Consider the following 27749-nt stretch of genomic DNA (forward strand, 5'->3'; position numbering starts at 1 on the left):
CTAAAGCCTCTGACTGTGTGGATCACAACAAACTGTGGAAAATTCTTTAAGAGATGAGAATACCAACCACCTTAACCTGCCTCTTGAGAAACCTGTATGTAGGTCAAGAATCAACAGTTAGAACCAGGCATGGAACAATGGACTGGTTCCAAATTGAGAAAGGAGTAAGTCAAGGACATCACCCTGCTTATTTAAACTTCTATGCAGGGTACATCCTGCGAAATGCCGGGATGGATGAAGCACAAGCTGAAACCAAGATTGCTGGGAAAAATATCAATAACCTCAGATATGCAGATGACACCACCCTAATGGCAGATTGCAAAGAGGAATTAAAGAGTCTCTTGATGAAGGTGAAAGAGGAAAGTGAAAAAGCTGGCTTGAAACTCAATATTCCAAAAACTAAGATCATGGCATCCGGTCCCATCACTTCATGGCAAATAGATGGGGAAACAATTAAAACAGTGAGAGATGTTATTTTTGGGGGCTCCAAAATCACTGCAAATGATGACTGCAGCCATGAAATTAAAAAACACTTACTTCTTGGAAGAAAAGCTATGACAAACCTAGACAGTATATTAAAAAGCACAGACATTACTTTGCCAACAAAGATATGTGTAGTCAAAGCTATGGTTTTTCCAGTAGTCATGTGTGGATGTGAGAATTGGACTATAAAGAAAGCTGACCACCAGAGAATTGATGCTTTTGAACTGTGGCATTGGAGAAGAAAGACTCTTGAGAAGTCCCTTGGACTGCAAGGAGATCCAACCAGTCTGTCCTAAAAGAAATCAGTCCTGAATAGTCATTGGAAGGACTGATGTTGAAGCTTACACTCTAATACTTTGGCCACCTGATGCGAAAAAACTTGAGTCATTGGAAAAGACCCTGATGCTGGGAAAGATTGAGGGCAGGAGGAGAAGAGGACGACAGAGGTAGATGGTTAGATGGCATCACTGACACGATGGACATGAGTTTTTGTTTTTTTTTAATTTCTTTTTATTAGTTGGAGGCTAATTACTTCACAACATTTCAGTGGGTTTTGTCATACATTGATATGAATCAGCCATAGATTTACACGTATTCCCCATCTCGGGATGGACATGAGTTTGAGTAGGCTCTTGGAGTTGGTGATGGACAGGGAAGCCTGGTGTGCTGCAGTTCATGGGGTTACAAAGAGTCAGACATGAATGACTTAGCTGAACTGATGAGAAGGGAACCACAGAGGATAAGATGATTGGATGGCATCACAATTCCATGGACATGAGTTTGAGCAAACTCTGGGAAATAGTGAAGGACAGGGAAGCCAGGCATGCTGAGTCCATGGGGTCGTGAAGAGTCAGACACAACTGAGTGACTGAAAACGACAACAAAGACTGGTTTTAATCACAGTCTTTAACTGAATTAAAACCACTGAGAACATGATTGGACTCTGCTAGCACAAAGCTAAACCTGGCCTTCAGCTTTATAAATTTTTTCTTCCATTTATTTTTATTAGTTGGAGGCTAATTACAACATTGTAGTGGTTTTTGCCATACATTGACATGAATCAGCGATGGATTTACATCTGTTCCCCATCTTGAATCCCCCTCCCACCTCCCTCCCCATCCCATCCCTCTGGGTCATCCCAGTGTACCAGCCCCGAGCACTTGTCTCATGCATCCAACCTGGGCTGGTGATCTGTTTCACACTTGATAATATACATGTTTTGATGCTGTTCTCTCAGATCATCCCACCCTCGCCTTCTCCCATAGAGTCCAAAAGTCTGTTCTATACATCTGTGTCTCTTTTTCTGTCTTGCATATAGGGTTATCATTACCATCTTTCTAAATTCCACACATACACATTAGTATACTGTATTGGTCTTTATCTTTCTGGCTTACTTCACTCTGTATAATGGGCTACAGTTTCATCCATCTCATTAGAACTGATTCAAATGAATTCTTTTTAATGGCTGAGTAATATTCCATGGTATATATGTACCACAGCTTCCTTATCCATTCATCTGCTAATGGACATCTAGGTTGTTTCCATGTCCTGGCTATTATAAACAGTGCTGCGATGAACATTGGGGTGCATGTGTCTCTTTCAGATCTGGTTTCCTCGGTGTGTATGCCCAGAAGTGGGATTGCTGGGTCATATGGCAGTTCTATTTCCAGTTTTTTAAGGAATCTCCACACTGTTCTCCATAGCGGCTGTACTAGTTTGCATTCCCACCAACAGTGTAAGAGGGTTCCCTTTTCTCCTCACCCTCTCCAGCATTTATTGCTTGTAGACGTTTGGATAGCAGCCATCCTGACTGGCGTGTAATGGTACCTCATTGTGGTTTTGATTTGCATTTCTCTGATAATGAGTGATGTTGAGCATCTTTGCATGTGTTTGTTAGCCATCTGTATGTCTTCTTTGGAGAAATGTCTGTTTAGGTCTTTGGCCCATTTTTTGATTGGGTCATTTATTTTTCTGGAGTTGAGCTACAGGAGTTGCTTGTATATTTTTGAGATTAATCCTTTGTCTGTTTCTTCATTTGCTATTATTTTCTCCCATTCTGAAGGCTGTTTTTCACCTTGCTTATAGTTTCCTTTGTTGTGCAAAAGCTTTTAAGTTTAATTAGGTCCCATTTGTTTATTTTTGCTTTTATTTCCAGTATTCTGGGAGGTGGGTCATAGAGGATCTTGCTGTGATTTATGTCGGAGAGTGTTTTGCCTATGTTCTCCTCTAGGAGTTTTATAGTTTCTGGTCTTACATTTAGATCTTTAATCCATTTTGAGCTTACTTTTGTGTATGGTGTTAGAAAGTGTTCTAGTTTCATTCTTTTACAAGTGGTTGATCAGTTTTCCCAGCACCACTTAGAAGTTTTCAATGTTCATGAAAAAATTAATATTCAATTCTGGTAGAAATATCTCATTTCAGCTGCCCATTATGATCTCAAAGAAGACAGAAATATAATTTGTTACTTGTATTACATTGGCAGGTCAGTGGAAACATGTTACCAATGTACAAATTAGAGCCTCTAATTCTAAAATAATTATCAGCCAATTTCAGAGTTGTTAACACTATTAAAATTATGAATATATTAGTGGATTCACCCTCACACATCAAATTTTGATTAGATAATACTACATGCTAATAGATTTATCATCTGAATTTCTTAAAGACTTTTTAGTATAAAAACCTTGATAAAATTTTTCAACAATGTATGCAGAGCTAGGGAGAGGGAATACATGATTGATGGCTTTCCCCTTACAATGCTTATTAAAGGTCCTGATTTGGTTGGTCTCCAACTGTTTCAGCTCAGAATTAAGAATTCTAGATCTGATGTCGGCTCAAGTGTACTGATTAGACAAACATTTCACAGAGCTATTTAAAAAGCAAGCTAATCACCAGAAATATAGTAGTGATGAAACAATATTTCACACTGGAAGTTCCTAAAGATTCTGCTTTTCCGTTTATTGTAAGACATATGCTCTTAAAGAAACATCAATGAACAGTTAGTACTTATATATAAATACATAGGAAAATATATATATTTGAGTTCTACCTACAAGATAATCCTTCTATCAACAGCAGCGGGTGGTGAGACACACAGTACACTGGATGTGTGGTTGTGGATCTAAAATTGTGATGATTCTCTCATGTCTCAGGAACTTCATCTGCAGGACATGTGGCTCTTTCAATGGCACCACTTTGTTTTAAACAAAAGGATGGCAGGTTATCTGGCTGAGTCACAACAATGGCGCAGAATAAATTACAGAAACAGACAAGTGTCACGTTTCACAAGGAGAAGCGACATTTCGAGTTTTTTGTTTGTTGTAAAGAACCAAATGATCTCACAGAGCCTATCCCTGAAGCAGAGAATTCCCTCTTTCATAAACGGACATGGAAGTTGAATCTGGAATTTTAAAGGTCAAGGATACATATTGAGAACGATAGTACAGATGATCCCTGAACAACCTGAGGGTTCATCCACCTGTCGTTTATAGTTAGCCCTCCATATCCGTGGTTTCTGCTCATCCTAGGACTCAACCTGCCGCAGACTGTTTAGTATTTGTAGCATTCACTGTTGAAAACGTATCTGTGTGTAAGTGGATCTGGGCATTTCAAACCTGTACTGTTCAAGTGTCAATTTTAACATATTTAATAGAGCCATCAGTTGTTTTTTTTTAAGTCACTCAAAAAATCTTGCCTTATTAGAATGAGTGACAAAATGCTTCTTTTGTTTATTGAAATAATTAACATGAGGCTCTAGCTTTGTAAGTAGTCTGAATTTTTTTTAAAGTTATTTACTGTATCTTTAATCCAATCCATAAAATGATCCCATAAATCACTGCTGAACACAAAGGGGATCATTTCCCTCCTCTATTTAAATTCTTTCCCACTTACTTACAAAACAGCAATAGTCACAGATGCAGCAAACAAACTTATGCTTGCCAAGGTGGAGAGGTAGGGGAGGGATAAATTGCAAGATTAGGATTAACATACACACACCACGAGGGCATAGCTCAGTTGGTAAAGAATCCGCCTGCAAAGCAGGAGACACCAGTGTGATTCCTGGGTTGGGAAGATCTTCTGGAGAAGGGATAAGCTACCCACTCCAGTATTCTTGGGCTTCCCTTGCAGCTGGTAAAGAATCCGCCTGCAATGTGGGAGACCTGGGTTTGATCCCTGTGTTGGGAAGATCCTCTGGAGAAGGGAAAGGCTACCCACTCCAGTATTCTGGCCTGGAGAATTCCATGGACTGTATGTATAGTCCATGGGGTCCCAAAGAGTCAGACATGACTGAGCGACTTTCACTTTCATTTTCATCTGTAAATAGATAACAGATAAGGACCTACTATATAGCACAGCAAACTCTACTCAATACTCTGTAATGACCTACATGGGCAAAGACTATTAAAAGGTATATCAACATTAGTTAATATATATATATTAACTTTGCTGCACAGCAGAAACATAACGCTGTAAGTCAACTATATTCAATAAAAATTTTTTAAAAACAAAATAAAACCTTCCCTCATTGCCTACAGAGTAAAATACAGATTTCCTCTCCTAACACAGAATCTGAGCCCATTTAAATTACCAACCTCAACTTTCAACTTTCCTCCACCTCTGTGCACACTTCAGCTACATAAAATACTTCCTGACCTCTCGTGACAAACTCTTACACAAGCCGCACCATAGTCCTGAAATGCATTGTTTCTTTTCACAGTTGCTCCAAAAGATTTCAAAGATTATTTGCAAATGTAATGTATCATAGCTTTCCAAGAGAACAAATTAGCATACAAATAATGAGCCTCAGGCATCAAAGGAAATATTCAACTATAGGAAATATAGTTGAAAGAAATATGCACTTATTCATAAGTTACAAAATATTTAAATCCTGTGTGAAGAAGTATGCCTTTTTCCACACTTAAAAAATAAACAATAACAAAGTCTCTGACTTGATCCTATCCATAGCCCCAGGGCAAAATGGAAATTACTATAACAACAGAAACTCGCAGAAAAACATGGACATCCTAACAGATTTAGAATACATTTAATATTTTTCCATGTTCAAAAAAAAAAAACAACAGGCTGCCGTACTTCATATTCCTACTCTCCTGGTTTTACGGTTCTTGGTAATTCTTTTGATTATTTTTGTTCTCAGGCAGGGCTGCCAAATCCTTTTCTAACCTTCATCCATTCTGTAGTCAGTCTCCTCAGTTCCAGCTCCAACTCAGCTGCCAAGCTCTCCTTCACTGCTTTGGCATCAAAAATGAACCACTGCCACACAAGAAAGCTACCCTGACAACCAGTGTGTGCACGGCAAATAGTAATTTCCTTAAATCCCTCTCCTTGAAAAGATCAGATAGAACACATTCTCAAACATTAGAGGCCTTTGGTCGACAGTTTACTTCTGCTTTTGATATCTCTGCCTCCTCTTTCTGGCACTTCTCCCTTTATGAATTCAGTGATACAACCGTAAAATTTGTTTCTAAACAGGCAAGGACATAAAATACTGGGATTTTCGTGTCTGTGCTTCCCATGATGAAAATGAAAACCTCTGATGAGAGCTGGAAATAACTGAGGAATGATTCTGATAAATATTCTAAATCTACCCTATAATCTACAATTGAGTATATTGATTCTTAGAACTTAAATTGCCATGCCACACAGTAGCAGAGAGGTTGATAAAATCTTAGCACATATTTTAGGAGAAAGGTTGGTAAGTTTCAAACTTTTAAGAAGTTTCTGCAAAAATTATGTCAGCCCCTTTGAGGAACAGTTTAATCAGAATCACTTTTCATTTCCTCCGGGGTCCATCTCTCCTTGGATAAACTTGCGATCCAGTTTTCCAAATCAATGAAACCAATCTGTACTTTCACTGGAATTTGCTCTTTCATAATCTGAATTACTTTAAAAACAATTTAATAAAGCAAAAGATTCTGGGATCTGTTCTTATCAAAGGTATAAGGCACAAAGCAGGGCATTGTGAATACTTCAGAACACACATAACAAAGGAAATCATTCAGCACCATTTCAGCATATTCCCTCACTTAGAGGAGATTCATGCATATTTAAATGAATTAATTTATTTTCTGCAATTTGCTCTTTGAGAGCTTAAGTGGCCATTTGCTGTTGCTTATTTCAGAATTCTGTGCCCTTGTTCTCTGAGTCACCAACTTATAGCTTCAGTGCTCCAGGTGTATTTATGCTCCCAAGGTATTTTAAATTACCCATCAGGAAATCCAATTTCCTATTTATAAGACTCAGAAGTGATTTCCCACAGTTAACTTTTCCTTAATTAAGGCTATAGACCCATATTCACAGTTATATTTTTGGTACAATACTATTGACTCTATGACAGTCAATATTTTAGAATGTCATCAATATTCAAATCAAAGAGTCACTTAAGATGGGCTATTCTTGGGGTCTCTTGGGACTGGCATTGGGGTATCCATAAAATCCATCACCATTAACATCCACTACTTATTACATTCTGTGTCAATCACTATATACAAACTACTTCATTTAATTCTTTTGACAGTCCTATGACGTAGTTATTATTTTCTCTGTCATTAATTCTGTTTTAGAGATAAGAAAATGCAGTCTTAGAGAAGTAAATCACAAGATCACACACCCAGTAAATGGCAGAATTTCTTCCAAGTTTTACACTGATTCATAAATGTCTAAGGCATGTGACTGTTTCAGAGCATATAGGAATGATTAGGACCCAGATTCCGTCTTTATCTCTGATCGAGTTAGGGTAAGGAACCTAAGACAGTTATACAAATCTTATAATCCAAGGCTGGAATGCCTTCAAGACACACTCCCAAATGCTTTGAAGACTCAGAGAAATGAAAGATTTCTGGTTGGAGGCATACATCTTCAAAAGGCAATGGTTGCTTTGAATGAGTCTAGAAAGTAAGGTGGGATTTAGGAAACGGAAGCTGTGGAGTTCAGAGCATCAATAAGTGGCCCACTCTTGGGTGCTGGCCTTGAGCTATGAATGACTTTGGCAACAACAAACCCAAGAATATGGAGGATTTGGTTTTCCCATGGATTGACAGCCTACTGTCCAATGATGGACTCCACAGAAGTGGAGGATTTCTGGACTTTGGACACAGCAGAAGTGCATCACAGTGATAAACAGGGTTCCTTTAAGACTTGTTTTTCTGGATCTCTCAAAGCACACCTTGGCTAGTCGGACTGTTTTAAACAGAAATATCTTCCTTGGTAAATTTTAGATTCATCTCAAAAATTATCTCTGATTCCATCCTGGTGCTGCTGCTTCTACATTCCTATATGCTTTGGTCCAAAATAATCTTCCAGGCACCTCACTGTGCCCTTCTCCACCCCAACCTCCCACTCTGCTTTAGTGTCCACTGTCCCTTATTCTTTCTAAGAGAATTAACTGCAGTTTTGTCTTTCACTCTTAATGATGCAGATGGAACATCAGGTTCGCAGGCTTAATGAGGCTAATCCTTCATTCCTGATTTAATTCTGACACCTGCCATGTGACCCCATCCCATAGAGACTTTACAGTCATCAACTAGTTGCTCAGCGCTCACTCTATGCAGGAACCCAGCTAAGTACTCAAGATAAAGCAGAGAACTAGACAGGTGATGTCACTGCTCTCATGAAGCTTAACTTTCAGTGAGGGGAAGAGAGATAGCAACACTGCTGTATTTAAAATAGACAACCACCAAGGACCTACTGTAGGAACTCTCCTCAATATTCTGTGATAACCTAAATGGGAGAAGAACTTGAGAAAGAATAGATACAGGTGTATGTGTAACTGAATTACCCTGCTGGACACCTGAAACTAACACAGCATTGTTAGCCAACTACACTCCCATATAAAATACAATTTTAAAAAATAATTTAATGAGAGGATATCAAAAAGTGATGACTGCAAGGAAGATGAAACAGGGCAATGTGCTTTGTTGGGATGGGAGGGTGTGGGTTCTCATTCAGATCTGCTTACTGGAAACAGTCTTCTGGAAGAAGTAACGTCTTAGCTGAGATGTATCCTAGAATGGATACAATGTGGAAGATCCACTGGAAGGTAGGAAGAAGGGTATTCTGGGCAGAGGGAAAAGCAAGTACAAAAGTCTATGGCGGGAACCAAGAGGGCAGTGTGACCAGAGCCAGGCCAAGAGGGGCCAGTGGCTGCAGACAGAGAGGCCAGATCCTGGAGCAGGACCTCAGCATGGCCAGGAGTGTGGCTTTTTACTCTAAATATGAGGGGAAAGTCATTAAAAGGGTTCCAGGAGGGGGAGACAGTTTTGCTTTGGCTTTAAAATGATGGCTGTGGTTGCTCTGTGAAGGATGAGTTAATGAGGTGACAGAGGAGGAACCCAGGACAGAGTCCAGGGGAGATAAGATGGCCTGAACTTGAAGCATAGAAGAGGAGATGTGGAGAGAGGAAGTCCAGCTTGGATCGCACAGTTATGTATGTGTATGTGCTGGTCTTCTGCCGTGAGAAACAAAATGGGGGGCGGGGGGGGGGGGGCGGGGCAAAGTGCAAGTATTTTTGTCGCAGCCATGTGAGCTTAGACAAGGCTCTTAGGCATTCATGCAGCAAAGATTTAGTCAACATCAAGTTCTGCACCTGGCACTCCTGTGGGCAGGAGAGACAAGTTTTCAAACAAAACAGATGAAGTTTATACATCCTAGGGCAGCTTATGTTCCTGGGATCCCAGGGAGAGTGAAGAATAGTCAGAGAGGTCAGGAGTGGAGCTATACATTAAGAGAAGCAGTGACATGTAGATGCATTTACAGCTACTGGCTTGATCAGATCATTTAGGGACACTTGATAGAGACAAAGTGCTCAAGACCAGACTAAACAAAGGTGGGGCATTTTCTTAATGAGAAATAAAGAGAGCAAAATGAATCTGTTGACGTTCAGGTAACAATCTGTCATCAAGTTGTTTGGCTTTATTGACAGACATGCAAAGTAACCTCCTTATCTCTACCCACCCGCCACTGAACTCTCAGTTTAGGAGCAAGGGCAATAAAGTTACCAATGTACTACTCTCATTTTCTCCGTCTATTCCTACCTTCTTTACTAAAATTGTATTCAGGATAAAGTTAAACTGAAAACACAGTTAACTATCCATTTCAGCTACAAAACTCTAAATAATGTGTGATTGCCACAACAATTAGAGGTAAATCAGTAACAATACTGCGTATACCGTGAAGCGCCAGTAGGTGAGGTTGAAGGGACATACAATTTCCACACCCCTGACTCCAATCCACAGGGTATATTTCAGTCCAAAGAAGTCTACTGAGCTGCCAGTGAGAGACAGTATTTTAAAAGTGACCTTTAACATTCTTTAATGAATTTAAAAAATCAACCAAAATCATTAGTACTTGTAAGAGTTACAGATTACTTGTGGCATAATTTAGAACTGATGGAGACCACATGGTCCTCAAGAATTGCTGCCCCAGGTCACACTCTGTGATCAGTCGCCCCAACGCACTCTGTCCACATTCCCCACTAGAAGACTTCTAGGGAGAAATAAAGAATGGAAAACTCATTTATGTTCAATAATTAGTCCTTGCTGTGGTCTAAAGTTTATTCAAAAGTTTATCACTCTCCTTGACAGCTATTTTTAAACATTCTAAATGTTGACTTTACCCAGTGCCTTATCTACCGATGCTGTGGCTGACTTACTGATAAAGATTCACGTCACCTATGATCAATAAGTGCCTTCATCCATAAGCATCATGACCTTAAGCCCTAATTCAACATTTCTCATCTCTAGTTTCAAAGTAAGCATGGTCTCTTTAAAGCCTCCCATTGCCTCCTATCTCTTCAGGGAAGGTCCTCCCCACGCTTCACCCACCATCTGCCCATCTCTCTGGGTCTCTGGAGTCGCTTGCCTCCTTTTGACTCTCAACGTGAACAGACTTCTTTCTGCATCGGACCTAAGGACTTCTTCTTTCTACACTGCACATAAGGACTTCTTTCCTTGATAACAAAACTCCAGATCTATGTTATTCCTTGAATCACTGATCAGCTTTTAGAAAGCTTAGTATCTCTGCTGCCACCAGGCTCTCAACATGCATTAACTCTTCTTTAACCACCTTGAAAAACAGAAGCCTGGCCCTGCCTGTACTATGCTACTACTTTTCTATACTTTCAAGAGTGATCCAAATATTTCCACGGTGAAATACACTCAGTTAAATTCCCTTTTGCATATGATCCTACTCATTGGGTAAACAGTATCATCTGTGCCTCTTCCTGTCTTGCTTACTGTCCCCTCTGACTTACAACTATTTTGCCCCCTAAACTTGAATTTACCCTTCATTATTCTAATTGTTTTAAAGAGTTACAATAAAGAACTCTTGCTTCACTATCTTTTACTATAATGCAGTTGACTCTGGGTCCCATTACAGAATTCATGTGGGTAGATGCACTGCACATTTAACCAAGCTTGCTAATTACACAAAACATGCAAGGTTCTATCCCAGAGGACTAGGAGGAAACAAAGACGATAGCACCAAATCCTTGAGGAAAATGCATTCTAATAAAAGCAATATAAAGTCTGCACAAAGAATGACACTAACAGGTACATAGAGTGAAGATATGTAAAGCCCACTTTAGGAATTCAATGGGAATAAAGAGAAATCACATTTAGTGAGGAAAGCTTCATGAAGAATGTGATTTGAAATGGGCCCTTGAAGATGAGTTACGATTTTAGTAGGGGGTAGCAGAGAGGAAGACATTCAAAGGAGATCAAACTCTGAAAATACTGGGGGTGGGAGGCATGTTTTAAGGGGGGAAATGCCATGTATGTTGGACCTCAGATGCTTTTCACAGGCATCACAGGTACAAAACAGTCCAATTCTGCTACTGAGAATAAAGTAGAAAGACGATGCTGGATCTGGAAAAGACTGAGCTCATTTAGCTCAAAGTCACACATTTTAAGGGAAGAGAATGAATCCTCACGGCCGGTGAGAGCGATGCTCATGTGCACGCCTTAACTATGGCGGCAGAGGGTCGGGATGAACAGGAGACCGGCTTCTCTGCCTCTGTTCACCTCGTCCACCAAGTGCAAGCCTGGGACCCACCCTCCTCAGAAATGTCCTTCTAGAAGGGGTGAGCGGCGTGCTTAGTCTCAATCATGTCCGACTCTTTGTGACCCCACAGACTGTAGCCCACCAGCCTCCTCTGTCCATAGGGATTGTCCAGGCAAGAATGCAGAAGTGGGTTGCCATGCCCTCCTCCAGGGGATCTTCCCAACCCAGGGATCGAACCCAGGTCTCCTGTATTGCAGGTGGATTCTTTACTGTCTGAAACCAGGGAAGCCCACTCTAAAAGGGGGGGAGCCTTATTTGTTTAATTCACCTGGTAATTAGCATGCACCATGCAAGGTATAGGAAATAAAACTTTATCTAGAGAATATCAGCCTTTGGTAAGACTCAGGTCAACTGAAAACACCCCAGGTTTGAATTTGTATTTTTCTTAATTATATGTCAGCTTTAAATTGCCCAAATTGTTTCTCTCTCCTGGCAGACTTAACACTAATATACTGCAAATAAATAATTTTTTTTTTCTGATGGCTAAAAATAAAAGTAGGTTATCAGTTGTAGCCAGTAAAATCAGAAAGCCTTCTTGCTTCGGTAAGTATGTTCCTAAGACACACACACACACACACACACACACAAAGCCAGATTTAGGAAAAGCTGAGAGACAAGCTGTTAATTTGCAATTAAATGTAGTCTAGAAAACAGATGAGTGAAAAAGGCCGGTGCGATTTCTCCAAAGTAAAACCTTGCAAATAAGTTGAGAGGCAGCCAAAGTGTGATGCTGGCACTGGGCTGCCCGGAGACCACAAGACTGCTAATAAATCATGATCAGAAGGTGTTGTATTGCTGCAGCCAGAGTGTCCACTCTGGCTCAGAGTAAATGAGGAACACTAATCATCACCATCTCCCACTTCTAGCCTCACTTATGAACTTTTGAAGAGTGAGAACTTTCAGCAGGAGATGATCAAACTGAAATGAGGACACAGGACGTCCGCCGTTGCGATGTTCAGCCACGGCCATACGGTGAACCACATCACATGCCATCTATGAGACGAGGGGACGCACATGAGACCTGACGCAGCTTCCCAACCAAACCTCCTGAGTCTGGTCCTCTTGCTGCTTCTCATGAGGACTTTAATTGCCACCTCATAGGGAATTAAGGAGGAGAGAGTTGTCTCTGTGAAAAATTAAGCTCCTGACATATATGATCTGGACCCGCTTATTTCTCTGGGGCTTCTCTGGGGGCTTCCCTGGTAGCTCAGCTGGTAAAGAATTTGCCTGCAATGCAGGAGGCCTGGGTTCGATCCCTGGGTTGGGAAGATCCCCTGGAGAAGGGAAGGGCAACCCACTCCAGTATTCTGGCCTGAAGAATTCCATGGACTGTATAGTCCATGGGGTCGCAAAGAATTGGACATGACTGAGCGACTTTGACTTTCAGCAGCCACGGTTCCATACTGAAGAAAACCTCTGACATCATCTAGCAACTGTCTATTGATGAAAGATCCATGTGACATCCCTGTGCCATATAATTCATTCATTTCAGAGTCAGAGCTTGAACCCCACTGTCCTCTTTCCCGCACATTAAGTGAAGTAAACACCTGCATAAATGTTTTCCGCTACATTTCAAGGGAAATTCAGGTACAAATTACACAGAGAGAAGTTATAACATGTAAGTTAGATGTTATACAATCATCTCCAGAGAGTTACTTTGTCAACAGGTTTAAAGAATTGATTTGTTTCCTTCTGTGGCTGTTTTAGAATCTCCAAGCCAGAAGAAATCTACCCTCTCTTGCTAGTTTCCAAATGCACCTCTTTAGCCTGAGAACTTACTTTCTCTGTGTGTAATCTGTACCTGGAGCTTCCCTAGCACTACCTGATGCTGGGAAAGACTGAGGGCAGGAGGAGAAGGGGACGACAGAGGATGAGATGGTTGGATGGCATCACTGACTTGATGGACATGAGTTTGGGTGAACTCGGGAGTTGGTGATGGACAGGGAGGCCTGGCGTGCTGCAGTTCATGGGGTCACAAAGAGTCAGACACTGAACTGAACTGAACTGAACTGACGGCAAAACCACATTATGCACATACTTCTTCACTACAAACTTTATTTGGGGTCCACAGACATATTTCCAAGCTCTTTCATGTAGATGTTTCTGTCTCAAGTCTGATTTGGGCACTTCCCCCAACTGACCTTCCCTTCTATTAATTTAAGTCTGCATGCTAAGTTGCTTCAGTAGTGTCCAACGCTTTGTAGCCCTATGGACCGTAGCCCGCCAGGCTCCTCTTTCCATGGGATTCTCCAGGCAAGAATCCTGCAGAGGGTTGCCATGCCCTTCTCCACGGGATCTTCCCGACCCAGGGATCGAACCATGTCTCTTATGTCTCCTGCATCGGCAGGTAGTTCTTTACCACTGGTGCCGCCTGGGAAGTGCTAGTGTCCTCTCAGTATTTTCAGCTTTGTCACAATTTGGCCTCCAAGCAATCCACAGGCCATAGTGACAGCTCACTGCTGAGAAACCTGCCTGCACCTAAAACTCTGCAACCAGGCCTTTTCATCAAAAATCCTGCTTTAACTATTTATCCTCCTTTGTGAATGTTAAATATGTCTTTTTTTCCCCTTGACTCCTTATCACACACACTTTGAAATCCAGGATGAATGGCAATATTTAGTTTATAATCACCCCAGAAATCAGACATCACAGCGAGCATACATTACACTTAAATTACACTCTTCAGTTATGCATGGGTTCTGATTTATGGCTCACGGAGTGGAAAGGAATGCCTTAAGTAGGGCTCACATCATGACATTAAATGCTTAGGTGTTAATTCTCTGTCTTCTTTGTCTTTGAAACTGCCCAATTTGCAGGGAAATTCTACTTTCATTTAGAAAAAGGATGTTGGGGTAGGGTATTTCACTAAGTCCAAAACTTTAAATAGATATGTAAGTGACCAGGGATGGCTCCACTTTCTGTGCATGGAGGACTACATCAGAAACCATGAACCTGGACAATTCATTTAACAGCCTCTGTCTGCTTCCTCACCTATAAAATGAGGAGAGTATTTAACCTGCAGTAATCTACAAGCTGATGGTATACCTGGGTGAGAATGAGTGTAGAAAAGACAAAAGTAGGAGAAAGTATATTTAAGACACAAAGTATGATTATTTCAACCCTGCTGAAAATTCTGCCCAGTGAGCTGTTCCCGTAGTAAAAGTTTATTCACCTGAACCCTTGCTTCTTTCTCTACAATTCACGTAATGAGCAAAAGTTATTGCTTTCTTGTCTCAGTATATTAGCTAGATGGTTGAATGCACAGAGCTCACATCTGAATCAGCACAAAAGTGAAACCTGGAGGAGGGGAAATAGAAAGGGACCCTTGAGCTTACACCAGAGTCATTCTCATCTGTCAACCTGCCCACATAAATACTAGGAAATCAACTCATTTAAACAACTTGGGAGGCAAGCCTGAGTTATAATAGTGTTCTTGAATGCAGGTCAATGAAAAATTGGTCTGCTCACAAATTCCCATTTGTCATATTCCCTACAAATGCACGTTAATTGTTTTCATATTTAAATGCCGAGGAGCAACCATAACAAATGTGTGTTGTCAGGTTGTTGGGAGTTTTCTAAAAACAAAACAGGATGATTATAGCATAGAGTAAATTATTGTTGGTTCCATGTGTTCTCAGGCAGAATCACAGAAGGGTAAGGACTTAGGAAAAGTCATTCATATCTGGTTCAAATCCTATTAACACAGAAAATAGAATTGGAGCTGAGTTAATTAATATACAGTATTAACAAAACATATAGTATTTAATACAAATTTGTTGTAGGCCATTTGCCATTAGTTTTATACGTCTGAAAATGTCGTATCTGCTTCCAAGGTGGTGCTAGTGGTAAAAAGCCTGCCAATGCAAGAGACGTAAGAGACCTGGGTTTGATCCCTGGGCCGGGAAGATCCCCTGGAGAAGGGCATGGCAACCCACTGCAGTATTCTTGCTTGGAGAACCCCCATGGACAAAGGAGCCTGTCCATGGGATTGCAAAGAGTCAGACACGACTAAAGCAACTTAGCATGCATGGAGAATGTTTGAAAATCTTTCAGAATACTGCAGTCTAAGAAAAATCTTGTTCCTCTTTGTACTCCCCACCCCCTCCCCCCAAGGAATAACATCTACTGTTATTAAGCTCCCTCTCACCTGACTTTGCCTTTTTCATAAAAGCTGGGTCCCTCAAGTTTCCCGTGACTGTCGCTTTGTGCAATGATTCTTCAGTGTTAATATACAGAACTTATGAAAATATAAAAAGTTCCAGTTTTGTGCTCTATAACCCCAGACTGACCAAATATATGTATATAATAAGAAAACCCAAAGTTTCATCATATTGTAATACAAGTATACGCATGTAGCACTGGTGTTTGTGCGTGTGGAAGGAGCAGGAATAAAAGCAATACAGGTAAGTAGTCAACCAGTAGTTTGTTGGTATGTATGTGCTCAGCAAATTAATGATACAAAGGTGGTTGATCGATCCATAAAGACCTGTAGAGTCCTGAGATTCTAACAAAATGTGACTAAGAAAGTAATATAAGGGAGTCAAATTTTCTGCCTTTTGCTTTTCACCATCTTAACCACACATCAATGTGCAGCCTCAAAGGCTAAGCAAGAGAAGCGATCACAAAAGTATAGAAAGGAGGAATATTTCGAATAAAAACCTGGTAACAACCCCCAGCTGACCAGAGCTTTTGTTCTGGTCCTGTGTGAACTCCGATTTCTTTCACGGCTCCCAGGGATCAGAATATACACTGGGCTGAATTTGACCACACTTCTTGGAGAACAGAAACCAAAGGGAATGGAAACTGCGACCTTCACCCCACCCTTTGTGGATATCACATAAATCATGTTCACACAATTTGTTTTGTGTCTATTTTGTCTAGAGTCTTTACCACAAGTTATCTGAGGCCAAGATGAATGACAACATAGAGATTCAGTTTCTCAAGGACAATATAAACAGTCTTCATACAGTAGTTTTCAGAATAACTGTAAAGATTCAGTGGTGTAATAATTGCATTCAATAGGTATTATTCCAAGAAGTTATTAATTATTGATTACAGACTTAAATGATAGGCTGAATAATGGCACCCCCAAAATGTCCACATTATAATCCCCGGAATCTATAAAGAAGGTGCTTGCATGGCAGGAAGAACTTTGCATATGTGATTAAATTAAAAATCACGAGCTAGGATTAGCTTGGATCACCCAGGTAGTCTCAGTATAGTCATGATTTTTTATTTTTAAAAAAGAATAGCTTTGAATCTGAGTCAGAGCAGGAGACGTGACAATGGAAAAAGAGGTCAGAGATCTGATGATGCTGTGCTGACGGCCTTGACAGTGAAGGAAGGAATCATGAGTCAAGAAATGTAGGCAGCTTCTGAAGGCTGAGATGGTATGAAAAGGATTCTCTACCAGAGCCGCTGGGAGGAATACAGCTCTGTCAATAACATAAGACCCATTCTGGAATTCAAGCTGCATAACTGTAGGTAATGAGAGTACTGTTTCAGATCCTTAGTTTATGGTTATTTGTTATAGCAGCAATCTAACTGATACAGCTACAAACTTACACTGTGAAAATTTTAACAAATATGGCTATATTTTTTATGTAATGGCTATTTTATGTATGGCTATTTTTTTATGTAATGTATCAAACATTACATTCTTAAGTTTACCTATCTCTATATATGTGTGCTTCCTTTGTGGCTCAGCTGGTAAAGAATCCGCCTGCAATGCGGGAGACCTGGGTTCGATCCCTGGGTTGGGAAGATCCCCTGGAGAAGGGAATAGCTACCCTCTCCAGTATTCTGGCCTGGAGAATCCCATGAACTGTATAGGGTCTCAAACAGTAGGACATGACTGAGCGACTTTCACTTTATTTGAACCTATTATCAAATATCAACATTTTCTACACTGCTAATATTGAAGGAACCTATAAGGAAAAAACTTTGTGTTGGGATAGAGACACTGATTTTCAGGCCAGATCTGGCCTGAGGAAACCATGTGACTTGTGGAAATAACTTTTAGATATTAGTTATTTCATTTGAAAACCGTTAAGTCTAGACAAACAACTATATGCCTTTCAACATTATGATACTGTAATTATCCTAAATTCTAAGTAAAGGAAATATCATTCCTACAGTTTTAGACTGTATATAATAGAGGTTGTCATTTGCTGGCATTTACTATCAAGAGTGCATTTTAAAAAATCAAGATGTGGTATCAACATAAATCAGATTTTTTTAAAAAATATATTCCATTAATAAAAAATGTAATATTCTACTATTTCCATAATGTAGTAAAAAATATAAAATCACAAAAAATAGAGCTATTATATGATCTAGCAATTCCACTTCTAGGAATATATCTGCAGAAAACTGTAATCCCAAAGTATTTACCTGGACCTTAGTTTTCAGTGCAGCACTGTTTACAATAGCCAAGACATGGAAGCAACGTAAATGTTTATCAGTGGAGGAATGGATAAAGAAGATGTGGTGTGTACACACACACACACACACACACACACACACACACGGAGTATTACTCAGCCATAAAAAAGAATGAAATGCCCTTTGTAGCAACATGAATGGACCTCAGACTGCCATACTGAGTGAGGTAAGTCAGGCAGAAAGATAAATATGATATTGCTTACACGTGGAATCTAAAAGCATGGCACAAATGAACCTATTTACAAACAGAAACTGAGTCACAAGTTACCAGGCAGGAAAAGGGGAGGATAAATTGGGAGACTGGGACTGATATATATGCACACTACTATATATAAAACAGATAACACGTAAGGACCTCGTATAGAGCATGGGAAACTCTCCTCAGAACTCTGTAATGACCTGCGTGGGAACAGAATCTAAAAGAGAGTGGACACATGTATACGTACAACTGATTGTGCTGCACATCTGAAACTAACAAAACACTGTAAATCAACTATACTCCAATTAAAAAAAATCACCTAACAGCCCAGAGTAATAAACTCAGTACATACCGTTACCCTCTAAGTCTTACCAAATACTGTCCTACAAATAGAAATGTAAAGCTTTCTTGAGAAACCTTTGCAAAATATTTATCTGTAATTAAAATCTAATTTATTTATACATATAAAATAAACATTCCAGGTATAGCTATTATAAAAATAAATCTTTCATGCATTTAAATTTACATAAATTTGAGACAGAACTTATTATTTTCTGAGGTTTGAAAGATCCTTAGTGAAAAGTTAGTATTGGAGAAAAATCAATACTGGAATTTATAGCTAGCACTTTCCACTTATAAATAAAAATGACCTATGGAAACATTAATGACTTTTCTAAATTAATAACATAAAGCAGTGAAGATATAAAACCACTGACAGCTCATTAAACACAGAAGGGAGAAAGGCTGCTTGTTGTCTGTATCCCTGTGTGGAGATAAGTGCTTTTTAAAAAACACTTAGAGATTATTCGATATAATCTTCACGTAAATGAAACTCCTTCCCCAGGAGGCTGGACTTAAAACATTCAGGGGCCCTCACTTGCTCCTTAGAAGGCCTGGCCAGTCCCTGCTGTTGTTCAGTCACTAAGTCATGTGCAATTCTCTGTGACCACATGGACTCCAGCACCCCAGGCTTCCCTGTCCTTTACCATCTCCCAGTTTGCTCAGACTCATGCCCACTGAGTCGATGATGCCATCCAACCATTTCATCCTCTGTCATCCCCTTCTCCTCCTGCCCTCAATCTTTTCGAGCACAGGGTCTTTTCCAATGAGTTGGCTCTTCCCATCAGGTGGCCAAAGTATTGGAGCTTCAGCTTCAGCATCAGTCCTTCCAATGAATATTCAGGACTGATTTCCTTAGGATTGACTGGTTTGATCTCCTTGCTGTCCAAGGGACTCTCAAGAGTCTTCTCCAGCATGACAAATCAAAAGCTTTAATTCTTCAGTGCTCGGCCTTCTTTTTCGCCCAACTCTGACATCTGTACATGACTACTGGACAAACCATAGCTTTGATTATCTGGCCTTTTCTCAGCAAAGGGATGTCTCTGAGTTTTAATATGCTGTCTAGGTTTGTCATAGCTTTTTTCCAAGGAGCAAGTGTCTTTTAACTTTGTGGCTGCAGTCACCATCCACAGTGATTTTGGAATCCAAGAAAATAAAATCTATTTTTTAATCATTAGATACAGGCTGGCCCTTAGGTCTCCTCTTCTCCTCCCTCCCCAGTCTCCAGCGGCAAGCACAGAAATAAAGGAGGGCAAGGTACAAGGCACTACCTATCTCTGGATCAGAACACACATCCAGTGTCTCCTGCACACTAGTTTCCTCTTGCTACCTCCTCCCCAAATCTGCGTCATGCCAGCTATACTTGTTTCACTGCTGTTTCACTCTGGCTGCCTTGGTTGACTTCCCTGGAGCTTTCCTCTTGAATGCTTGGACCTTAAGAGTAGATGTCTGTGTGTGCATGCATGCCTGCTAAGTCACTTCAGCTGTGTCTGACTCTTTGCGACTCTATGGAACATAGCACGCCAAGCTGCCCTCTCCATAGGATTCTCCAGGCAAGAATACTGAAGTGGGTTGCCATTTTCTCCTCCAGGGAATCTACCTGACCTGGGGATGGAACCTGCATCTCCTACATTGGCAGGTGGGTTCTTTACCACTGGTGCCATCTGTGAAGTTTAGATGTCAGTACCACCTGGATAATAAACCAATCAGAGACTTCACAAGAAAAAAGCCCTACAACACAATGTATCTTAGGAACAAGTGTGCTAAAGTCCTCAACAAAACACTAGGAAACTGATTTCAACAACACAGAGAAAGAATTATACATCATGACCAAGTGGAACTTCTCCCAGGGATTTAATATCTGAAATCCAAGTAGTGCAATATATTATTATATCAATAAGTTTTTTTTTAAATCACAGGATCATTTCAAGAACCAAAAAAACAAAACAAAACCCCAGAAAAAGCAAAGTCCAATACCCTTCCATGATAGATAAAACAACAAACAAAAACACCCAACAAAGGAATATAATGTGCTTTCCCTCAGTCTGATCAAGGACATTTGTGGAAAACCAACACTGAATGCTTTTTTTATATGATCAAGAATAGGACAAGGGTGTCTACATTTGCTACTCTCAAATCTATCTGAATACTATTTCAATACTATCTGAATACTATTCAATATTTGACTGGAGGTCCTAACAGGACAATTTGACAAGAGAAAAAAGGTATCCAGATTAGAAAAGAAGTAAAACTATCTCTAGTTATAGATGACATGATCTTGTAAATAGAAAATTCTAAAAAGTCCACTAAAACACATTAGAACTAATAAATATGTTCAGCAAGGCTGCAGCATATAAGATCAATTGATACAAAAATCAATTGTATTTCATATACCTGCATTAACCAGTGTAAATATGAAGTTAAGAAAACAAGTCGTGTCCGACTCTTTGCGACCCCGTGGACTGTAGGCCACCAGGCTCCTCCGTCCATGGGATTTCCCAGGCAAGAATACTGGGGTGGGTTGCCATTTCCTTCTCCAGCGGATCTTCCCGACCCAGGGATCGAACCCGAGTCTCCCGCATTGTAGGCAGACGCTTTACCGTCTGAGTCACCAGGGAAGCGCTCCATTTACAGCAGCATCAAAACAATGTAATACTTAGAACACATTTAACAAAAGAAGTACAAAACTTATACTATGAAAATTACAAAGCTTTGCTGAAAGAAACTGAAGATATAAACAAATTAAAACTATCCCATGCCCACAGGTTGGAAAATTGAACGTGGTTGATACAGCTATAGTTGTCCCCAGGTGTATGGGGGAAACTAGTTCCAGGACCTGCTATGGATACTAAAATCTGTAGACACTGAAGTCCATGAAGATTCTGCATCCAGGGATACAACCATGGATCAAAAATGTAATACCATATTTATAAAAAAAAAAAAAAAACTGCACATAAATCGATCCACACAGTTCAAACCCATGTTTTTCCAGGGTCAACTGTACTTCTCAAACTGACCTAGAGTCAACATAATCCATATCAGAATCCTAGCTGACTTCTTTGCAGAAATCAATGAATTAATTCTCAACCATTACTTTATACCATATACAAAAATTAATGCAAAATGGATCCAAGACCTAAACATATTAAAAAAAACTATTATAAACTCTTAAAATATAGGGGTAAATCTTTATAACATCGGATTTGGCAATGTGACACCAAGTCCTAGATGTGACACCAAAGCATAGTCGACAAAAGAAAGAAACAGATAAATTAGACTTCATCAAAATGAAAAATGATCGCTCTTCAGAGAACACCATTAAAAACAGCGAAAAGAGAGCCTGCAGAATGGGGAAATAAATATTTGTAAATCTTACATGATTTGTGTCTAAAATAAATAAAGAACGCTCACAACTTAGTAATAAAAAGACAACCCAACTGTAGAAGGGCCAAAGGATCTCCAAAGAAGGGATACAAATAGCCAATGAATACCTGAAAGATATATTCTACATCATTAGTCACTAGGGAAATGTAAACCAAAACCACACCAAGACACCACTTCACACCCACCAGGATGGCTCAAGTCAAAAAGTCAAATAAATATAAGCACTAGCAAGGATCTGGATAAGTCAGACCTCTCACACAAGGCTGGCGGAACTTTAAAACAATGCAGCTCCTTTGGAAAAGAGTCTAGCAGTTCCTCAATGACTAAACATAAAGTTACAACACAACCCCCAAACTAGGTGTGTACCCATGAGAAATGAAAATGTGCCCATACAGAAAGCTGTAGAAGAATGTTTATTTTTCATAATAGACAGAAGGCAGATATAATCCAAAGGTCCATTAGTGGATGGACAGATAAATATGATATATTAATATTATATAGTGGAATATTATTTGATCATAAAAGGAAAGAAATACCAGTAAATTCTATAACATGGATGAACCCTGAGAACATGCTAAAGTAAAGAAGCCAGTCACAAGAGGCCATTGTATAATTCTATTCATATGAAAATCTAGGATAGGGAAATCTATAGAGACAAAGTAAACTGGTGGTTGCTTAGGGATGGAGGAGAAGGCAGGGTGCGGAAGAGTATGGTGGCTAGTAGCTGAAGGGAACATGCTTTTTGAGGTGACAAATACGTTTGTAATTTGACTGGCAATGGTTGCACATACTGGGACTTCCCAGGTGGTTCAGTGGTAAAAGAATCTACCTGCCAATGCAGGAGACTCAGGAGTTGTGTGTTCAATCCCTGGGTCGGGAAGATCCCCTGGAGTAGGTACTGGCAATCCACTCCAGTACTCTTGCCTGGAAAATCCCATTGACAGAGGAGCCTGGTGGGCTACAGTCCATGGGGTCAGAAAGAGTCGGACACAACTGAGCATGACCAAGCATGGTTGCACATATTTGCAAATAAACTAAATATCACTTAATTTTAAATGGGTGAATTTTATATATCAAGTATTTTTCAATAAAACTGTTTAAAAAATGTCATTTCCTTCCAGCTTAGTTGACTAATATTAGAATCAACGCATGACTTCTAGAAGAGCATATTGGTCTGATTTCTTTTGCTTAAATGATTTGGTCATGGTCATGAGCCTTTATAGATACAGAGTGAACAGTTCAGGTCCGTACAGCCCTTTTAAGACCTTTTCCAGATACAAATGTGGAAGTGACATCATCAGACCTTTGTCCCAGGGCTCCCTCTGACCTAATGCATACAGGCAGAAGTTAAGTGGTATTTTGCAATAAAACTTTTAACATTTTTTTTTTAAAGACTGGAACAGCCTGTGATCCTTTAAGTATAATGTGTGTGTGCTCAGTTGTGTCCGACTCTTTGCGACCCCATGGACTGTAGCTCACCAGGCGGCTCTCTTCATGGGATTCTCCAGGAAAGAATGCTGGAGTGGGTTGACATTTCCTCCTCCAGGGGACCTTCCTCACACACAGGTCGAATCTGCATCTCTTCTATCTCCTGCATTGACAGGTGGATTCTTTACCACTGTAGGTGATTACAATTTGATTTATTTTTTAATTTTTAAAGGGTAAAATAATGACTCATACAAATATAAAATGAACACAAAGATTTCAATTAAGTCATTAATTAATGAGAAAACTAGTATGATGTAAAATGAACACAAAGATTTCAATTAAGTCATTAATTAATGAGAAAACTAGTATGATGTTAAAAAAAACTGTTTCAAAGACGACTACAAAGGATAAACCTACTAAGACAGCCAGGAATGCTGAAATGGATTTGCTAATAGAAAATTGGCAATCCATATAAGGTGATAATGCATGGAGTTTTCAAAACAAAAGCTCAACTGAATTATATGCATAGGAATCATATACAGTATAATCAGCCGTTTACCAGTCTTCCAATTCCACAACATTTCTAAAATAATCAAAGATGATGAAAAGCTAAGTGTCACACAGAACCAGATAACCCTTCAAGGGCCTCTAGACTAGGCCCAAGAATCCACTTAAAGATACACAGATATCTTTTTGCCCATATCAATGGTTTTTAAAATTTTTCATAACAGGTTTAAGAGTGGTATGTCTATGCATGTAATTTGACTTGTAAGTTTCTATGCTATTTGATCTACCATACTTCACTAGTTTTATCACATACATTTCCCCCACATCTCTGCAATTATAATTGGTAGAATTTTTTCTCAGTGTACATAAAATAAGGAGGCATCTTAATTGATGACATCTTAGATATGATGAAATACAGTCATTTCACCAAATTATAAACTTTAGAAAGTGATCTTGGGGTGGGAAGCTTTAGCTAACATCTTCTTTGCGAAAAAAAAAAAATTAATTTTTTAAAAGCCATCCTCAGTATCATCACCTTTGACTATGTGTTTTAGGTAAAAATTTTAACTCAAACTGGATTACTGATTATCAAACGAATTAAGATACAAAAGATACTGCCCTTTAATCAGAGAAGAAATGTGGACACCACAGTTTGAGTGCTTTTTTTTTTTTCTTAAAGCACTGGAACTAGAAAAGCAATAATTAGAATAATGACAAAGATATTTAAAAATATGAAACAACTCACACACTAGTGGCGCTAGCTCACAAAAGTTATAGCCTAAGTATGTATGCTGCTGCTCACTTCAGTTGTGCCGACTCTGTGTGACCCTATGGACAGCAGCCCGCCAGGCTCCTCTGTCCAAGGGATTCTCCAGGCAAGAATACTGGCGTGGGTTGCCATTTCCACTAAGTATGTACAGCTATTGTCAAACCATGATAACTCACTAGAATCACTTTGTAAGGTATAATGGAGTGAGAAATAAGACTTTTCACTGAAACTGCACTAATAGCAACTATAGTTTTTTTTGGGTTTTTTTTTTTTTTTAACTAGACGCTTGAACTGTTCCCTTGATAGGCTGGCACTCAAAAATCCTCACAGAGAACTCCTGCAGGAAATCTTGGTACCTGTACACACTTATTACAAAGTATTTCCATAGAGATGAAAAATCTTTTCAAACTGTTTCTCAGAATTTTTTTTCTTTCAAAACTCTTTCACTTGGGCTAGATTTGAGTCTCTTTCAGTCAATGCTATGAAATTATTTCTTTCTGTCATTTATTTCTCTACTTTGAAAAAACACAAAAGGAACAATGGATGTATAATTTCAAGCTCAATTTGAGTTATAAAGCAGATGCCTGGGCAAATGGAGAGCAACTCTATTTAAAATTTTTCTTAGGTAAAAGTGTAGTGAAGTTAAAAGTTTTGTCCCTCAGAATTTTTTATATTTCTTCCAGATTAATGTTAATTTCCTACCTCTATGTCTTCTTTCCTGGTTCCTTTGCTTTTTTTCCCTGTCTACAGTTTCCTTCCCCTTATTTTCTTCTCTTTATCTCAAATTCACTTTAGTGATTTTTTAAAAAACATTAACTTATTTTCTACGGAAAGTATATAAACAGCATTGCAGACTTGACATATAAACAGCACTGAAGATTTGAATTCAAATTCGGAGTGCATCGATCTCTAATGACATGAATTTGGGCCATCGCTAAGTAAGACTTTGAACTACCATGTCCTTATTTGAAAAATGGGGGATCTGATAATTTTTCAAAATCAATGAATGACACCAAGCAGCAGAGGTAAGGAAAACCAAATACAACAAAAGTTATACCTAAACACGCTGTAGTAAAACTGTAGCACATCAAAGAAAAATAAAAGGTCTATCTAAAGGATAGATAGAGTTAAATGCAGATTATAAACAAAATTAGTTTGACTGTGGATTTATCAAAAGCAAAAACAGAAATCCATAAGAATATGGCTGAAAGAAAGTTTTTATTATGTTAATATATATGGCTAAAGTGTTCAAGATGGCAGACAAAGAAAAGATATTTTTTTGATAGAAGAGCAGACTCCTACTTATTCCTTCATCACTGACAGAATCTCAATTTTATTTGGGTGACTATGTCCTCAGAGTAAAAAAATTTCATGTCCTAGCCTCCTTGGCAGCTAGGATGGTATGTGACAGTTCTGGCCACCAAGGCAAATGATCAAATGAGGAAGGATTTCTGGAAACGCTGGGAATCCCTGATGCCTGTTTTCCTGCAGTATGTGCTGTCCCACTTCCTCCCCATGTTCTTCCACCTGATGCTAAACGGGACACTTGAGCTGCAACAGAGACATCTTACGTTTTGAAACAAAGGCTGAATAAATCACAGAAGCCTTGCCCTGTAAATACTTAACTCTGCACTTTATTACACAGTGGCAGCAGGGTGGCAGGGGTGCTGTTTAAAACTATTATTTCAGTTACTTATAATTGAACACAATCCTATTTGTTACAGATGAAGAAGAAAGAAACATGATTACGAACCCAGGTCATATTTTTGGAAACCATGCAAGTGTTCAGAAATACAGTAATACAAATAAAATCAACTGTATGTCCATACAGCACAGATTAACACAGAAACTGTAATTTTTTAAAGGTGTACTTTACAAAGCAACACTAAGTATAAGGTTTCTAGAGATGAGTCCTTCTATGACTCATCAAGTACAGGATCGTATGGACAAGATTTCTAATTATCAAAAGCAACTCAGACTCTAACTAAATGGAGACAGAAGTTATGTTTATGGATGGGAGGACTCAATTCTGTACAGGAGTTCTCATTCCCAACTGTTCTAGTCTCCCAGTGTCATCTCTAAATCAAGGCTGATTCTGATAAAAATTACAATGGAATTGTGTGTGTAATATTTATCAAGCTACAAGTTTATGAAGAAGAGAAAAAAGCCAGGTGTGTGTGTCAGTGGGCTTCAGCTGTGTCCGACTCTTTGCAGCCCCACGGACTGTTGCCTGCCAGGCTCCTCTGTCCCTGGATTCTCCTGGCAAGAATACTGGAGTGGGTTGCCATGCCCTCCTCCAGGGGATCTTCCTGACCCAGGGATTGAACCTGAGTCTCCTGCAGCTCCTGCACTGCAAACAGATTCTTTACCGTGAGCCCCTGGGGAAGCCCAAAAAGTCAGGAATATCCATGAAAATTTTGAAGAACAAGGTTGGTAGGCTCAACCTAGCACATTTCTGTGTTTATTATAAAGCTATGGTAACTAAGGCAGTGTGGTATCAATACAGGAAAAAGAATGTGAGCCAAGGGAACAGACTAGAGATCCAAGAAACATACCTATGAATTTGAAAACTTATGCAAATCACTGGAAAAAGGATGATAAATGATGCTAGAGCAACTGGTTATCAGTAAGGAAAAAAATCAGATCCCTAACTCATATTATACACAAAAATCAATTTCAGGTGAAAGAAGAGACCTCAAAAAAAAAAAAAATCCCTTAAAGCTAAAATGTAAGAACATCTTTATGACCACAGGGAATAGAAAGATGAATTATGACACAAAAATTACAAATCTGAAAGGAAAAGACTGATAAATTTAACTACCTTTAACTGAATAATCTCTCTGTGTACAAAAATACCATAAACAAATGGAAAAGGCGAAGTGTAGCCTGAAGATCATCATGGTCTGAAGAGCTTCTAAAAATTAATAAGAAAGAAAAAAATAGTCCAATGGCTAAAGGGCAAAAGAAAGTAGCAATGAATGAAAGAGGAAACCTACATGGATTATAGCTACAAAGATATTTTCCCCCACCAGTCTTCAGAGAAGCAATGAAATATCACTGACACTCATCAGACTGGCAAAAATGATTAAATCTGACTCAGACTGGCAAAAATGATTAAAT

General features: G+C 39.3%; 1 protein-coding gene across 4 annotated transcripts in view; it reads right to left on the reverse strand.

Moving 5' to 3' along the window:
• The window catches only part of TPK1 (thiamin pyrophosphokinase 1), a 358776-nt gene that overhangs the window by 74152 nt on the left and 256875 nt on the right, over positions 1-27749 (reverse strand). Inside the window, exon 9 of one of the 4 annotated variants that reach the window (XM_043871991.1) lies at positions 3272-3676. The exons of 2 other annotated variants lie outside the window; for them this stretch is intronic. In XM_043871991.1, the coding sequence (XP_043727926.1) occupies positions 3552-3676 (125 nt within the window). In that variant the 3' untranslated portion in view covers positions 3272-3551. Of the gene's footprint in view, positions 1-3271; positions 3677-27749 lie in introns of those variants that run through there. One more of the 4 variants, XM_043871992.1, reaches the window with a different exon arrangement.

Source organism: Cervus elaphus, chromosome 18 (genome assembly GCF_910594005.1).
Source record: "Cervus elaphus chromosome 18, mCerEla1.1, whole genome shotgun sequence".
Lineage (NCBI taxonomy): Eukaryota > Metazoa > Chordata > Mammalia > Artiodactyla > Cervidae > Cervus > Cervus elaphus.